At 45.0% G+C, this 18,415-nt stretch overlaps 1 protein-coding gene across 6 annotated transcripts in view; it reads left to right on the top strand.

The window, feature by feature from the left end:
* The first annotated feature begins 1,773 nt into the window (after positions 1–1,773).
* The window catches only part of MEAF6 (MYST/Esa1 associated factor 6), a 53,499-nt gene continuing 36,857 nt past the window's right edge, over positions 1,774–18,415 (top strand). For 2 of the 6 annotated variants that reach the window (XR_005747004.1, XM_040337227.1), the window contains exon 1: positions 1,774–1,930. Coding sequence is in view for 2 of the 6 variants with exons in the window: in XM_040337227.1 (XP_040193161.1) it covers positions 1,841–1,930 (90 nt within the window). In the remaining 4 variants the exon portion in view is untranslated. The remainder of the gene's footprint in view (positions 1,931–18,415) is intronic. The other 4 variants (XR_005747005.1, XR_005747006.1, XM_040337229.1 and 1 more) reach the window with 3 other exon arrangements.

Consider the following 18,415-nt stretch of genomic DNA (forward strand, 5'->3'; position numbering starts at 1 on the left):
GTGGGTTAGAAATTGTGTGTTAATGTCAAGTCCGCATTTCAGTCTGACTTCGGGAGCGATTTCATAGACATCTGTGCGGGTTTCTGCACAGAGATCTATTGAAATCCCCCCTGAAGTCACCAAAAGTAATGCACTACTTTTGGGAATCGGTGCTGTCGCCGGCAATATGACATGCTAAATCGGCCAGATGTAAATGTGGGCTAAGAAGCCTTTGGCTAAAGACACATTTATAAATAAATTTGACTGATTTTATTACACATTTTTTTCCTGCATAATGATCAGTGAATATGTGTGTAAAATTGCCCCCATCCAATACCTGGATTTGACATATGTGTACACATATAGCCTAGGGTGCCTGTGTGAACGTTTCTATTGAAAACAATGCAGCTGCGTTGAGGTTTATAAATGAAAAAAAAAAAAAATGCCTGCAAGCCCAGGTTCTCACTGGGCTGCGGGAATGATTTCAGAGACATATGTGCAGAAAGTTGTCAATGTAAATCGCAGCCTAAAATCGCAAAAGGTAGTACAGAAACTACTCGCATCGATTAGGACAGCATTTGCCGCGGATTAGGCATGACAAAACACACCAGTGTGATCCAGGGCTGAATGCGTTTTTTTCCTTGCCACATGGAAATGCCACATCACACTGATGCAAGTCCATTGCAAATTTGATGCGTTCCAAAAACAGAATGGGCTAGATTCACATAGAACCGCGTATCTTTGCGGCGGCGTAACGTATCCGATTTACGTTACGCCACCGCAACTTAGACGGGCAAGTGCTGTATTCTCAAAGCACTTGCTCCGTAAGTTGTGGCGGCGTAACGTAAATCGGCCGGCATAAGCCCGCCTAATTCAAATTTGGATCAGGGGGGCGTGTTTTATGTAAATGTACTGTGACCCTACGTGAGTGACGTTTTTCCGAAAGCGCCGTCCGTGAAATTTCCCAGTGTGCATTGCTCCAAAGTACGCCGCAAGGACGTCATTGGTTTCGACGTGAACGTAAATGACATCCAGCCCCATTCACGGACGACTTACGCAAACGACGTAACTTTTTCAAATTTCGACGCAGGAACGATGGCAATACTTAATATTGGTACGCTGCACTTATAGCAGAAGTAACTATACGCCGGGAAAAGCTTAACGTAAACGGCGTAACTTTACTGCGTCGGCCGGGCGTACGTTCGTGTATCTAGCTAATTTGCATACTCAACGCGGAATTCGACGGAAGCGCCACCTAGCGCCCAGCGTAAATATGCAGTTACGATACGACAGTGTAACACAGTTACGCCAGTCGGATCTACGGGAAATCTATGCGTAACTGATTCTAAGAATCAGGCGCATATATACGACTGCGCAACTCAGAGATACAACGGCGTATCTGGAGATACGCCGTCGTATCTCATTTGAGAATCTGGCCCATTGTGTTGAATGACAGGTCTTCACATTTATGCAAATGAGGTAAAAAAAAAAAACACACATTTAGCACAAATCGCAAAGCAAAATCGAACTGAACTCCAAGAAAAATCTTATAGAGGTCTAGCCTAAAAAGTCAGCCAGCTAAGGAGAAAAGAGGGACCGAGTTTGTAAACAGGAACAGCCCCTCTGAGTAGAGGCAGTTGGGAGCTATGTATATCTAGACGAATACACAACGAAGACATTGTTCATGAATAAATATTTGCTGCTGCACGTCCATTTTCGTGGCTTTCCCTCATTAGCGGCGCCTCGCACTGATTAGCAGCAGCCATCCCGCCTCACACTCCTTGTCCGCACACTGTAGAGGAGTGGAAGTGGGCAGGTTTATATACTCCTCAGGCCCCTCCCTCCTTCTCCACACTCCATCATGGCGATGCATAACAAGGCCACAACGCCTCAGATTCCAGATACCCGCCGGGAACTCTCCGAGCTAGTGAAGAGGAAACAGGAGCTGGCGGTAAAAGAACTCTCCTTTCTAATACCGAATCCTCTACGGATCTATCCGCTTTAACCGGCTTAGCGCTCCGACTACATTTCCTTCGCATTATATAAACGGCACCGCTTCTTCTCGCGTTACCTTCATTTTCGCAGCTGGGATACGTGAATCCCTGCATCGCTACGTAACGTACGTAGAACGGTGTTGTTTGTATAGCGCTACGCCGTTGGCGTTGCGCAGCCTTTTCCGTAAAATGGCGTACGCCACGCTTCTGGCGTAGGTTCAGCCATCTCGTTGAATAGAAAGAGGGCGGTGATGGTGGCGGGAAAGAGAAATCCAGGGGGGTGGGGACAGGCTGAGGGTAAAAAAGATGGTGCTTTAGGATTGTAACCTATCTTCTACAATGTATGCTTTGGTTTCAGCAGTGTATTTTCTGTGATATGTCTCCAGGATAAAAGAAAAGACTCTAGTAATTTGTGCACCACTGCACCTGTCTTTTCTATATTCCAGCTGCTATGTACAGGCAGATTGGCCCTATGAGAAATACAATAAGAGCCCTTGGCCTGAGGGAATTACCACAGGGTGAACATGCCTTGTTACCACCCAAATGGGGGATGAAAAGTCCAAGTTGTATAGCTATTACAATACAAGCTAACCGCTTTTCTAGTCGTAAAGCTAAAAGATCTTTTTCCCATTTTTGGAAAGAGCAGGGCAAACCACTGTCTTCTGTGTCTCGTTTGGACCCTCTTTCATACTGGGGCATTAGCGGTAGCTAGTTTTACTGCTGTTATAGCGGCAAATTCCCCCCCGAAGGGGTTAAAACCACCTGCTTAGCACCGCTTTTAAAGTAGCGCCCATTCCTTTCAATGGACAGGGGCACTGTATACAGGCTACAGCTTGGCTCAGGTGCCCCCATAGCAAGCTGCTTGCTGTGGGGGCACTCAACAGGAGGGAGGGGCCAGGAGCAGCACAGGAGGATCCGGGCTGCTCTGTGCAAAACCAACGGCACAGAGCAGGTAGGGATTATTTTTATTTATATCATTTATTTATTTTTTTCAACAAGACTTTACAATCACTTAAAATGAGACTTTTTTTTTGTTTTTAAATATAACAAACATGTTCTACTCCTTATCGGGTCCCTCGCTGGCGCTCCAGCCGAGTGCCCCCACAACAAGCCGCTTTCTATGGGGACAGCCGAGCCAGGGCTGTGTCTATTCAGACACAGAGCCGTGGCTCGGTCTCACCCCCTCCTTCTCCTCATTGGCTCATCGGCCACTGATTTCAATCACGGCCAGTGAGTTAATGAGGTGAGAGGGGACAGGGGTAAGCCACAGCTCTGTGTGTGAATGGACACGAAGAGCATTGGCTCAGGAGCGAACCTGCTTGGGAACACCCGTTGTAAGCTGCTTGCTCTTGGGGCACTTGGCAGGAGGGAAGGGTCTGGAAGGGGGGAATCGACGCTGCTCTATGCAAAACCATTGCACAGAGAAACAATGAGATGGTTATTGTTGTTTGTTTATCACCTTTTAATATCACTTTAAACCTACAGGTAGACCAGTGTGTGGGTTTTTTTATTTTACCGTTTACTACCACTTTAACTGATTCAGGACCGTCCGCCGCACTTATACTGTGGCAGAGCAGCCCTGCTGTGCCAAGTCACGTAGATGTATGTGATCTGGTATTTCTGTGTAGGAGTCATGTGAGTACCCGTCCGCCATCCTGGCTGTGTTGTCATTCGCTGCCAATCAGCAGGTCCTGGCCAATGATTTATGGCCCAGCCAATGACAGAAGAAAGCCCTGTGTAGGTAAGAAACACAGGGCTCTATACAGACAGCAGTGATTTGCCAGCTTTTTTTTGCTTAAAGCGTAAGTAAACCCACCTATCATTTTCAGGGAAGGAAGCTTTTTTTATTCAAACACCCTAGCGATTAAAATGGCAATACTTTCTGTCACACCGTATTTGCGCAGCGGTCTTACAATCGCACTTTTTTTTGGGAAAAAATATATTTTTTTTTAATTAAAAAATAAGACAACAGTAAAGTTAGCCCAATATTTTTTTTTATATTGGGAAAGATAATGTTACGCCGAGTAAATTGATACCCAACATGTCACGCTTCAAAATTGTGTCTGCTCGTGGAATGGCGACGAACTTTTACCCTTTAACCCCTTAACGCCCGCCGCACGACTATTTACGTCCGCAAAATGGCACGGACAGGCAGATGGGCGTATACAGTGATGAAAATAAGTATTTGAACACCCTGCTATTTTGCAAGTTCTCCCACTTGGAAATCATGGAGGGGTCTGAAATTGTTATCGTAGGTGCATGTCCACTGTGAGAGACATAATCAAAAAAAAAAATCCAGAAATCACAATGTATGATTTTTTTAACTATTTATTTGTATGATACAGCTGCAAATAAGTATTTGAACACCTGAGAAAATCAATGTTAATATTTGGTACAGTAGCCTTTGTTTGCAATTACAGAGGTCAAACGTTTCTTGTCGTTTTTCACCAGGTTTGCACACACTGGAGGAGGGATTTTGGCCCACTCCTCCACACAGATCTTCTCTACATCAGTCAGGTTTCTGGGCTGTCGCTGAGAAACAAGGAGTTTGAGCTCCCTCCAAAGATTCTCTATTGGGTTTAGGTCTGGAGACTGGCTAGGCCACGCCAGAACCTTGATATGCTTCTTACAGAGCCACTCCTTGGTTATCCTGGCTGTGTGCTTCGGGTCATTGTCATGTTGGAAGACCCAGCCTAGACCCATCTTCAAAGCTCTAACTGAGGGAAGGAGGTTGTTGCCCAAAATCTTGCAATACATGGCCCCGGTCATCCTCTCCTTAATACAGTGCAGTCACCCTGTCCCATGTGCAGAAAAACACCCCCAAAGCATGATGCTACCACCCCCATGCTTCACAGTAGGGATGGTGTTCTTGGGATGGTACTCATCATTCTTCTTCCTCCAAACACGGTTAGTGGAATTATGACCAAAAAGTTCTATTTTGGTCTCATCTGACCACATGACTTTCTCCCATGACTCCTCTGGATCATCCAAATGGTCATTGGCAAACTTAAGACGGGCCTTGACATGTGCTGGTTTAAGCAGGGGAACCTTCCGTGCCATGCATGATTTCAAACCATGACGTCTTAGTGTATTACCAACAGTAACCTTGGAAACGGTGGTCCCAGCTCTTTTCAGGTCATTGACCAGCTCCTCCCGTGTAGTCCTGGGCTGATTTCTCACCTTTCTAAGGATCATTGAGACCCCACGAGGTGAGATTTTGCATGGAGCCCCAGTCCGAGGGAGATTGGCAGTCATGTTTAGCTTCTTCCATTTTCTAATGATTGCTCCAACAGTGGACCTTTTTTCACCAAGCTGCTTGGCAATTTCCCCGTAGCCCTTTCCAGCCTTGTGGAGGTGTACAATTTTGTCTCTAGTGTCTTTGGACAGCTCTTTGGTCTTGGCCATGTTAGTAGTTGGATTCTTACTGATTGTATGGGGTGGCCAGGTGTCTTTATGCAGCTAATGACCTCAAACGGGTGCATCTAATTTAGCATAATAAATGGAGTGGAGGTGGACATTTTAAAGGCAGACTAACAGGTCTTTGAGGGTCAGAATTCTAGATGATAGACAGGTGTTCAAATACTTATTTGCAGCTGTATCATACAAATAAATAGTTAAAAAATCATAAATTGTTATTTCTGGAATTTTTTTTTTTGATTATGTCTCTCACAGTGGACATGCACCTACGATGACAATTTCAGACCCCTCCATGATTTCCAAGTGGGAGAACTTGCAAAATAGCAGGGTGTTCAAATACTTATTTTCCTCACTGTATATACGTCCTTGCCTTCTAGCGGGTGGGGGGTCTGATCGGGACCCCCCCCCCCGCTGCGTGCGGATTCCCTCGGGGAGCGATCCGGGACGACGGCGCGGCTATTGTTTATAGCCGCTCCGTCGCGATCGCTCCCCGGAGCTGAAGAACGGGGAGAGCCGTATGTAAACACGGCTTCCCCGTGCTTCACTGTGGTGGCGTATCGATCGAGTGATCCTTTTTATAAGGGAGACTCGATCGATGACATCAGTCCTACAGCCACACCCCCCTACAGTTGTAAACACACACTAGGTGAACCCTAACTCCTACAGTGCCCCCTGTGGTTAACTCCCAAACTGCAACTGTCATTTTCACAATAAACAATGCAATTTAAATGCATTTTTTGCTGTGAAAATGACAATGGTCCCAAAAATGTGTCAAAATTGTCCGAAGTGTCCGCCATAATGTCGCAGTCATGAAAAAAATCGCTGATCGCCGCCAATAGTAGTAGAAAAAAAAAAATTAATAAAAATGCAATAAAACTATCCCCTATTTTGTAAACGCTATAAATTTTGCGCAAACCAATCGATAAACACTTATTGCGATTTTTTTTTTTTGATTTTTTTTTTTTTTTATTTTTACCAAAAATAGGTACAATAATACGTATCGGCCTAAACTGAGGGGAAAAAAAACATTTTTATATATGTTTTTGGGGGATATTTATTATAGCAAAAAGTAAAAAATATTGAATTTTTTTTTCAAAATTGTCGCTCTATTTTTGTTTATGGCGCAAAAAATAAAAACCGCAGAGGTGATCAAATACCACCAAAAGAAAGCTCTATTTGTGGGGAAAAAAGGACGCCAATTTTGTTTGGGAGCCACGTCGCACGACCGCGCAATTGTCTGTTAAAGCGACGCAGTGCCGAATCCCAAAACCTGACCTGGGCATTTAGCTGCAAAATGGTCCGGGGCTTAAGTGGTTAAAATCTCCATAGGCGGCGTTTAAAAAGATTCTACAGGTTGCATTTTTTGAGTTACAGAGAAGGTCTAGGGCTAGAATTATTTCTCTCGCTCTACCAATCGTGGCGATACCTTACATGTGTGGTTTGAATACCATTTACATATGCGGGCGCTACTCACGTATGCGTTCACTTCTGAGCTCGGCGGGACGGGGCACGATTACTGGCTCCTAACTTTTTAGCTGGCTCCTAGATTCCAAGCAAATTTGTCAAACTCTATAATATATATATATATATATATATTTCAAAATTGTTGGTCTTTCTTAGTTTATAGCACAAAAAAACCCAGTGGTCATCAAATACCCAAAAGAAAGCTTCATTGGTATGAAAAAAAAAAATTATATAGTTTTTTGTTTGTGCAGTCATGCAACGCTGTACCCAATCTCCAGTGCAGTGCTAAGTAGCAAAAAATAATGGCCTGGTCATGAAAGGGATTAAACCTCCCAGAGCTGAAGTGGTTAAACAAATGGAAGTATGTATGTGGGATCCATGTGAAAGCTATAAATTACAGTAAGGCCTCATGCACACTAGGTTCTTCTGATTGTCGTTCTCCTGATAGGAGAACGACAATGTTAAAAATGCACCTAGAGCCATGTTTTTCAAACCGCTTCAGGCGCGTGTTTGGGTGTTTTATTTACTTTATTGGCCAGAATATTCCTTTATTACTTCCAGGCCCTGTGCTGATCGGCTGCCCTGCTGCTTCGTGATCACCACAGGTCACTCGCTCGACACAGGCAACGTTGGCTTGCACAGCTCAGTGCACATTCCAAATTAGACCTGCAAGTAGGTGGTTAGGAATCTTTTATTGCGGAAGAGACGTTGCATGACTTTTCTGTTCCTAAAGTGCTTTCCTGCTCACAGTTTTTGAGAACAGGACTTAAGTTCCACTTTAACTGTTATCCAAAACCATTACATGCCATGAATAACGGTCTCAGCTGCTTATGCCTTAAGCTTAGCTGTTAAGCTATAAATGGCTAGTATCATAGCTGATCACATGCAGAGTCATGGCAACTGTGAACTAGCTAAGATGTCAGCCTCCTTGGTTGTAAAGCATGCTAGGCTTTAGTTTTGCTTTAAAGGATAAGTGCATTTTTAAAGTCCGTACAAGATTTAACGACTAAAGCCTCGTACACACAATCAGACTTTCCACGGACAAAGCTTTGGACTTTAGTCCGAAGGATTTTGTCTTGCATACAAAGGGCACACAATTGTCGGCCAACAAACACTAACATAGTGACGTACTATGTGGTTGTTCATCTCTTTTGCGCCACCCTTTGGGCACCTTCTGCTAATGTTGTGTTTGGTGAGCATTGCTTCTGAGCATGTGTATTTGTACTTTGATCTTTTGTCCGACGGACATGTGTACACGCGATCGGAAAATCCGACAACAGATCGTTGTCCAGAAAATTTTAAAGCCTGTCATCCAACATTTGTCCACGGAAAATCCGACAATTGTCCGATGGAGCGTACAAATAGTCGGATTTTCCGCCAACAGGCTGTCGACACACAATTCCCGTCAGAAAATTTGATCGCGTGTACGAGGCTTAATACACAGGATCTTGCTCACAGCAGGATCCTGATTTAAGGGCTTGTTCACATGGGCGGTGGTAAAAATGGGTGGTAGGGCTACAGTTTCATCACCCCTACCCACATGTGCATGAGCCCTAAAACAAAGTGTGCCAATGTTTCTTGCCCCATTTCCCTGACCTAACATTATCCACCCTTCCTTTCCACAGATTCATACTTGCATCAATCTAAAGGCAGCGGTTACACTGTTTACATCTAGTGCTACAAAATCCTTTCTTTCCTGGCCTTGCCTACACATTACAGCTCCTTTGACTTCTATGGTATAGTCTCTGTTCCTCTATAGAAGCCTAGAAGGGCTGTAATGCACAGGTGCAGCCCAGACACCGAAGAATAGCACCACTAGATGAAAAACTAAGTAATTGCTGTCATCAGATAAAGGTAAATGTGCTTCTTTGGAGGGAGAGCTACCCTAACACTATTTGAGATAAAATACACATTTGAGGATTACTTAAGGTGGAACTAAAGCCCTGCTTTCAAAGACTCTGAACAAGCAGGCTCTTTGTTGCAGAAGATGCACGAAATGTCACTTGCAGTAAAAGAAACCTACCTGCATGCTCATAGTCTTTGGCATGTACACTGAGATATTAAAGTGCAGCCTGGTTTACATCCCTGTGTGGCAGGATAACTGCATTCTTGTGCATACATGGCATATGACATCATCCTGTGCAGGCCAATCGAAAGAGCCACAGTCTGAGAGCCAGAAAAAGCTGGGTAGAAGATGCCGGCGAGGGATGTCAGACTGTTTGAAGGAGAGGTAAGTATCGTGTAGTTTAACTTTACTTTTAAGAGCTTTTTCCCTAGAGTGCGATAACCTGCATTTTTTTCACACTGGATCAAAGCAGGTCACCACTGAGGCACATAGAAAGTAATTGTTTTCTATATGCCTCATTCACACCACAATGCTGGTGTGATGTGCGTTGCAGTGCAATTTTTTTTTCTCCCAAGCGTCTTCCAGGGCAGCCCATGAGACCTAGGGCTCCTCCTACCAGGGCAGGAAACACGTTACCCCCACCAGATAAAAGGGCTGTCCTCCAGGCCCCATGTCAGTATTAGTGTTTCCTCCAGATGGGTTTCCCTAGGTCTCATGAGCATGGCTCCCTGAGAGATGGGTGAGTTTTTTTCCTACCTCTTTCCTTAGGTCCCAGAGCGGCACATCCAACGGGGGAGTTGGTTTGTGGCTGCTGTCCCTTCTTCTCAGTACATGGGGGGAATGTCAGCACCGCGATGTCGTTGGAGCTCCCTCCTGCAAAACCGCATGGTTTCCTGCATAAGCAGCGGCGGTGTTGGCTTTTTCCATGTCAAACAGCCAGGCTGGAGCATGCAGGAAGGAGGAAGCCACGCGCAGTGATGGGCGGAACTTGCGTTCCAAGCTGGCTCACAGGAAGTTCCCGGAGGGGTCTCTTCCATGGCGATCTGACGTCATCGACGGGCGCCGGAGACGCTAGTTCCAGTCTCAGAACGGGGGATGCTGGGAGGCTGGTTGTTTGAAAGTGAAACCCAGCAAAGGCCGCGGACCACTACAGGGGCAGGATGGACTCCTTTGAGATACCTGCACAGGCAGCGGAATCAAGCCCTAACACCAGCTCCTCACAGGTAAGCCTGAAGTGGAGGTACTTTCTTTTACAGCCTGTGAGTGTCTTTCCCCTTGTAACTAGTAGGGACTAGGTGAAGGGGGCACATTTTATTTTTCTCCTGCATGGGGTGTAATGGAGGGTATTTTGCAAAAAATTTACAGGGTCATTTGTTCTCTTGCAGGCCAAGACTCAGGACAAAGCCCAAGCGCAGCCACCAAAAAAAAAAATGTTCGGTTTGCGGAAGTAAACTGAGCTCCTCATGGAGTAAACCAGTTTGCCGCTCCTGTATTTTAGGCCTAGTAAAAGATGACCCGGTAGCCTTGTGTCAGAAAATACTGACTTCAGTTAGTGATGAGCTTAAATCTACTTTTTAGCTCTTTCAAAACTCTAATTGATAGATTTCAGGCTCCCACAGAGGGTCCGTCTTCAAATAGGCTTCAGTGGGTAGCACTCCGCAACAGAGTATGTAGAGTGAAGACTCTGAGGCTGAAGCCAGATCTACCCGTTCTCCAGAAGAATCAGGGTCAGATACAGGGCCCAAGGATAGAGAATCCTCTAGGGCAGGGTTTCTCAACGCCAGTCCTCGAGGCGCCCCAACAGGTCATGTTTTCAGGCTTTCCATTTTTTTGCACAGGTGATTTGATCAGCTTCACTGCCTTAGTAATTACCACAGCCATTTCATCTCAGGGAAATCCTGAAAACCTGACCTGTTGGGGCGCCTCGAGGACTGGAGTTGAGAAACACTGCTCTAGGGGCTCAAGGTTTGTTATCTTTGGAAGACGTGGATAACTTTTTAAAGGCTATCTATACAACTCTTGAAATGGAAGAGGAGGAGGTGCAATTATCTAAACATGACCTTATGTACAAAGGTTTGCACAAAAATAAATCTAAAGTCTTTCCTGTGCACAGTTCCCTCCTTGTTATTATGAAGCTGGAGTGGGAAAATCCAGAGAGAAAACCTTTCTTTTCTGGTAACCTGAAAAGAAGGTTTCCATTTGATGAGGATGCAGTGCAGCCGTGGAACAAAAACCCAAAGTTAGACGCTCCTCTTTCAAAGGTTTCAAAAAATTCGGACCTGGCGTTTGATATGGGCACGCTTAAGGACTCGAGATATCCTCCTTCACAGAGCCTGGGATTCAGCTATTGGGAATCTCAAACCGGCTCTGGCCGCCACTTGTGTAGCCAGAAACTTGGAAGAATGGCTGACACAGATTCAAACCCATCTGTTGGTACCCCTAGAGAAGAGATTCTAAAATCGTTTTCTCTCCTTTTTTAGTGCCGTGGGGTTTTTAAGCGGATTCTTCCGCAGAGTCGGTAAGAATGACAGCCATGACTTCGGCCTTAGTGAATTCAGCCAGAAGAAGCCTTTGACTTAAAACCTGGTCAGGTGATGCAGACTCTAAATTGCGCCTACGTAGGCTTCCCCTAACAGGGGATCATCTTTTTGGCCCAGGTCTGCAGGAGGCACTGGAACGTACGGCCGATAGAAAAAAGGCCTTTCCAGAATATAAGAAAAAGCAGGCAGCCAAAAAAAAAAATAGTGGCCAAAGCAGGCAGCCAAGTCCTAGAAAGGACAACAGGCCCAAGAAACATTGGGCCGGGCACAAGTGTAAAGGTAGAGGGGGTGTTTTGTTTAACACACCTCAACAAATCACCAAGCCACAGTGACCAGCATCTTCCAGTGGGAAGAAGATTGAGGGCCTTTCTCCCACAGTGGGCAGCAGTCCCTTCATCCTGGATCTAGTAGCAAATGGGTACAGGCTGGAATTCTCCGACCACCAGAGCGACTATTGATCACCTCCCCTCCCAAAGATTGGGGGAAAAAGCGAGGGCTCTGGGTCTCCAAATAGGAAACTTGCTAGATCAGAAAGTCCTGATTCCTGTTCCCCGCTCAGATCAGAGCAAAGGGTTTTATTCGCATATTTTTGTTATCAGAAAGCCATCAGGGAAGTATTGGCTTATTCTGAATCTTCGGTCTCTAAACCGATCAATCAGGTACAAGCACTTCCGTATGGAGACAGTGTTCACAATCAAAAGCCTGCTTTGCCCAAACTGCTTCATGGCCACCTTAGATTTAAGGGATGCTTATCTGCATGTCCTGATCCATCCAGCATTCCTAAGATTCTTGAGAATAGCAGTCAAAATGGGAACAGAAATCCGGCACTTTCAGTTTCAAGCCCTCCCCTTCGGTATGTCCTCAGCTCCACGCATTTTCACAAAAGTGTTTGGGGAGGTGCTGGCTCCGCTAAGGTTAAAGGCGATAACTATTATCCCTTACCTGGACAACCTCCTAATAGTGGCAGAGTCTTACCAAAAACTGCTAACAGATCTCCAGACTGTACAGGACTTCCTTCAATCCCTAGGCTGGTTGATAAACAGAGAAAAGTTTACCTAAATCCGGCCCAGAAGGTGAAGTATCTGGGCTACGACTTTTGCTCAGTAGACCAAAACATTTTTCTCCCAGAGGAGAAGGTCTCAAAAAATGGTGCAAGCGGTTTCCGCCTTACCGACCACTCAGTCGGACTCGCTGAGGGAAGTTTCAAGGACAGTGGGTCTGATGACCTTGTGTTTCCCTGCAGTACCATGGGCAAGATTCCATCAAAGACCATTGCAGATGTTTCTTCTGAAAAACTGGGATGGAGACGCGAGGTCTCTGGAGTCACGGGCAGAAGAGAATCTAGCCTCAACTACAGCAGTGTACCTGAAGGGGACGCAAAACTGTCTGGCAGACTATCTCAGCCGCCACAAGGTGGAGCAAGACAATTGGTCGCTTCATCTAGAGCATGGGTCTTCAAACTACGGCCCTCCAGTTGTTCAGGAACTACAATTCCCATCATGCCTAGTCATGTTTGTGAATGTCAATGTGTTACAATGCCTCATGGGATGTGTAGTTCTACAACATCTGGAGGGCCGTAGTTTGAGGACCCCTGATCTAGAGGTATTTGCGGAGATCAACGACAAGTGGGGCTGTCCCGAAGCAGATCTTTTCGCAAATCAGTACAACTGCAAGACAGAGGAGTTCTTTTCTCTGAACCCAGCAGATCACTCACTGGGGATCAATGCTCTGGTGAATCCGTGGCCATTCGACTTCTGTTATGCCTTCCCGCCGATCAGACTTATTCTGGAAGTTTCTCCTAGAAGAAACGGACCTTATTCTGATCGCCCCTTTTTGGCCCAGGAGGCCATGGTTTTCCCTGCTACAGACTCTGGTCTTGGAGCCTCCAATGAGGCTTCAGAAGAGAGAGGACTTGCTATTGCAGGGTCCAGTTGCACACCCACAGGCGGTTTCCTTAAGCTTGACGGCTTGGTATCTGAAGAAAAGATACTGAGGGCTCAGGGGTCTTCTGACAAAGTAATCAAGACTGGCGGATTGCAGAAAACCAGTCACTAGAGCCACATATTCCAAAGTTTGGAGAAAGTTTAACTCGTGGTTGTCTGAAAACCAAAGATCAACGCATGATGTTCCTTCTATTTTGGAATTTTTTCAAGAGGGTGTCGACAAGGGTCTTTCAGTTAGTACCTTGAAGGTACAGGCAGCAGCTATCAGTGTTTTCCTCCAATTTTCTCTTTTGGAAAATCCCACGGTAGCTAGATTCTTCAAATCCATTTCTAGGGCCAGGCCAGTAGTGGTGAGAAGTTGTCCAACTTGGGACCTGTCCCTGGTACTTCAAACTTTGGTGGAGTTTCCTTTTGAGCCCCTAGAGGATATTTCTATTAAATTACTTACTTTAAAAACTATTTTTTTTTAAAGCAATTACCTCAGCTCGAAGAGTAAGCAAGTTACAGGCCTCCAGAGTGAGGGAGCCATTCCTCACGATTTTTGAGGATCGAGTTGTTTTAAAAACGGATCCATGTTTTTTTTTTTTTTTTTTTTTTTTTAATGAAATCCGGGGACCTATTTTTTTTTTTTTTTTTTACTAGTAATAGCGGTAATCAGTGACTCTCTGCCCGTCGATGCTGCCATCCGCCTCAGCCTGTCAAGTCCTAATCTCTGGGCCCCGGCTACTACTGGGTGGGGAGCAGAGGAAGATCACTCCACCAGGGAAGGCAAGGAGATAGGCAGGCGGTTGGTCAGGACTTTAGCCAAGGCAGAAGAACATGCGAGCAGAGCTGAATGGGCATGCACTCGAAACTGAAGAAATATTCCCTCCTCTCCGACCAGCACATGATCATCAGAAAGGGGCACAGATAATAAAACAAATACACCCCCCTTGTAGGAGCGGTTTAGCGTGTGTGTGTGTGTGTGTGTGTGTGTGTGATTCAGATTTTTTTTTTTATTATTCTGCACTGACTGTCTTTGAAATTGCCCCAGCCCTTGTTTAAATCCAATCCGGTGGACAAAACTGGGGACAGACTTAGTCTGGGGACAGTGTCCTCAATCTGTGGACTGTCCCCTGAAACCGGAGATGTCTGGTCACCCTAGCCTAAGGTGGCCAGTATATTCCACAGATCGCAGGACATTGTACTGCCATCCTTTTTGTAGTTCGCCACAGGGCGATCAAGAAAGGAAGTTTTTTAGATGTGAGAAGAATCCTTCTCGTCTATCTGGAGGTCACTAAGACCTTTAGGAAAACAGACGCTTTATTTGTCCTTTTTTTCATGTACACACAAGGGTAAGAGTGCATCTATAGCCACATTGGCTAGATGGATAAAGCAAGCCATCTCGGAAGCTTACAAAATTAGAGAAGTTCCTACACCTTTTGTCACTGCGCATTCAACAAGAGCTTTGTCTGCGTCTTGGGCTGAGAGGGCTGGTGCCTCACCGGAACAAATTTGCAAGGCTGCCACATGGTCCAGTTATTCGACCTTCATTAAACATTATCGCCTGTATCTGCTCAAGAACAGGCGTTTGGTCGAAAGGTCCTTCAGGCAGTTGTCCCATCCTAGACTGGTAAGTTCTGGCTCATCGTCTCATGGGCTTTCCTGGAAGACGCTTGGGAGAAAAGCTGAGTTAAACTTACCGGTAACTCCTTTTCTTAGAGTCTTCTAGGACAGCCGCATTCCCACCTGGTTTTTGTATGGAAGTTAAGTGTATTATGCATATGTTTTTCAGGGAAGTCCTACGGTTCTCGAAGACTGACATGGGGCCTGGAGGACCGCCCTTTTATCTGGTGGGGGTAACGTGTTTCCTGTCCTGGTAGGAGGAGCTGTCCCAGAAAAGGAGTTACCGGTAAGTCTAACTCGGCTTTTTTTTTCTGCAGCACACTGGATGCTCTTTCTGAGTGCCGTAAAATGATCGGCCGGCTGTATAGCCACTCAAATCACTTTTACTGGAATTATCGGTTTTATTAAACTTTTTTATTTTATTTTTTAAAGCAGGAAGGATCTGTATTGCATACTTATTGGTCCAGCTTGGCACAATGCAAGTATGCATACAGGCATTCTTTGATTAAACAAGGTGGAGAGTGGGGTAATGTCACCTTTTGAACTTCTACCCTTCCTTCTGGGGAAATCCTAGGAAGAATGAGAATGCCAAATCTAGTGATAAGACTCTAAAGGACTGTGAAGCCATGTCTCTTTGCTATATTGGCGTTCCTCCTAATTCTCAGGATCTTGCCTAAAGCGTTCTTAAAGCCAAAAGCAAACCTTTTATTTATTTTTTATGGCAGCTTACCAATTCTTAGATGTGATGGCTGCATTAATTTTCTTTTTTAGGCTTTCCTTCTATTTTCATCTGGTGATCAAGCCAGTAAGTGTTTTTTTTTCTTTTTTTCTTTTTTTCTTTTTTCTTCAAAAGAACAAGCTCCCCTTACTGATGTATCAGTTTACAGGGCTGAGACAAAGCATTTACCACTGACGGGTTCTTACAATGATCGGCTTTTATTTATACAAAACATTTATCCCAAAAGGGGTGGGAAAAAACAGTCTGCTGTAACTGATTATAAAATGTCAACTGGAGTTTGGCTTCAATTTTGTTAGTGTGTCTAAATCTGCTAATGTTTAACACTCCCCTTCCCCCCAGACTGACAGTGCTGCTGTCTGCTGTGCTCATTCATGTAGAATGTGGACACTCTTAGGACAGGAGGTGTTACTGGCCAGGTAAAAACAGAGGGGTAAGAGCCTAAACAAAGAAAGCAAATACAGGCACCACATTTAATGATTGGCAAGCTGCAATATGACATTTTTTGGGTTTAATTCTGCTTTAATGCAGGGAGACAATGCATTATATCACAGGTGTCAAACACAAGGTCCGCGGGCCAAATCCGGCCCTCCAGGCCATTTCATGTTGCCCTCGCACCTCTGCTGCAGCTGCGGAAGAGATCCAGCCCTCCTCTGGTCCTATTTCAGACCCTAATGCCGCATACACACACCATCACTTTATGTGATGAAAAAAAACGACACTTTCTGTGAAGTAAAAAATTACGTTTTTGAAACTTCAATTTTCAAAGACGAAGTTGCCTACACACCATCGTTTTTCTTGCAATGTTCTTGCAAAGTGAGGTTACGTTCCACCACGTTTTACCATTGAAGCTCGCTTCATAAGTAGCTTCTGGGCATGCGCGGGTGAAAAAACGTCTTAGAAAACGACGTTTTTTGCTACACACGGTCAATTTCTGTGAAGTAAAAAGTGCACTTTTGAAAAACGACACATAAAATTGAAGCATGCTTCAATTTTTTTTTGGTCGTTTTTTACAAGACATAAAACGACGTTTCCCCCCACACACAGTCAATTAAAGTGACGTTTTTAAAAACGTCATTTTTTTTCATCACATAAAGTGATGGTGTGTACGCGGCATTACTTTCTGCTTTCAACAATGCATCCAGCTTCTTCCCAGCGTAAGGAAAGTGGGGTGAACTGTAATGTAAGGGAAAGTTGGAGGACTCAACTTCTGATGGTGGGATGGCTCTTGACATCTAATGTAAAGGTGAGGGGATGCGCTGGACATCTAATCTTACAGATACAACCGGCCCTTTTGAGGGCAATCATAATGCTGATGTGGCCCACGATAAAATTGAGTTTGACACCCTTGATTATATGATAGCCAGACCTTGCATTTTAAAGCAAGGTCCTCTTTACAGGCTTGTTAACGTTGTTGTAAACCCTTTACAACCACTTTTACATACAGGTAAGCCTAATTAAGGCTTACCTGTAGGTGCTGTATACGCTGCTCCTAAAGAGCCTCAAAGAAACTGCTTGCAGGACTTTTTGTCCTGCCAGCGCAGTGCCCCAGATGATTGCAGATGAGGCTTTTTATAGGCGCTATTTTTAGTGCTAAAGCGCATGGAAAAACTCTGCCAGCGTGAAAGGGGTCTTAAAGAAGATCTTTATGTTCTGTATAAAGCATGGGTCTTCAAACTATGGCCCTCCAGTTGTTCAGGAACTACAATTCCCATCATGCCTAGTCATGTCTGTGAATGTCAGAGTTTCACAATGCCTCATGGGGTGTGTAGTTCTGCAACAGCTGGAGGGCCGTAGTTTGAGGATCCCTGGTATAAAGTGTAAACGGACATCTTCCCCCTCCATAGAAGATAATGGAGAGTCTGATCGGGTCCGTCTAAAAAAAAACTGACAAGGTGGGCCTGTGTAAAAGGGGCCTAAGGAAGGATTAGGAAATTTGTCGGGGATATATAGCCATGTTGCCTTTGGGGAGATTTCACACTAGTTCTGTCTGACATAACAGATCTGGATAATGCTGCCTCAGGCCAAACCAGCACAGTGTCACTGCTACCACACTGGGAAGCAAGATTTTGCAATATTACAGCCAGCAAGTTAGCAAGTCATCTGATGCATGTAAATGGGTGCTGCTTTATTAATAGAAATCTGTCTATCACAGAACATGTATCATTTTAGATTTGTACATGCCTGTCTTTCTTCTATTAAAATGGAAATGGATGTTTTAATCTGATGGTACGATTTTTGTTTTTTGTTTTTTCCATATTTACCAAAGCTATAACTGGGAGTGCCTACCTAAAAAACAAGGCCTTCAATTTGTATAGAATTATACAGGCCCCTGTGGCTAGGTGGCTGTTTGTGGATTTAAAGGGGATTGTACAATCCTATTGTAATATGTATGGTCCGATTTACATACAGTATCTCGCCTCACATTTTTTTTATAAATATTTTATTATGTCTTTTTATGTGATTACACTTTGCTACAATGTAAATTAGTGAGTGTACAGCTTGTATAAGGGCCCTTTCACATGGGCGGATCAGTAATGATCCGCCTTCGTGTGTCCGCAAAAGCTCAGCGGGGATCCTCTGTAAAATCCCCGCTGAGCTGGCAGGGCGGTCCCCGCACACTGTGCAGGGACCGCCCTGTCTTTCCTCCTCTCTCCCCTATGGGGAATCGGATGAACACGGACCGTATGTCCGTGTTCATCCGATCCGCCAGACGGAAGAAAAATAGGATTTTCTTCCGTACGCAAATGCGGATCTTTGCGGAGGCGGACAATTACGGGTGTCAGCAGATGTTCATCCGCTGACACCCGTAATCACATAGGGACCAAGGTATGTCCCGTTTTCATCTGCAATGGACGGACGAAAATGCGGACATATGGTCCGTACGTGTG

The sequence above is a fragment of the Rana temporaria genome, chromosome 2 (genome assembly GCF_905171775.1).
Source record: "Rana temporaria chromosome 2, aRanTem1.1, whole genome shotgun sequence".
Lineage (NCBI taxonomy): Eukaryota > Metazoa > Chordata > Amphibia > Anura > Ranidae > Rana > Rana temporaria.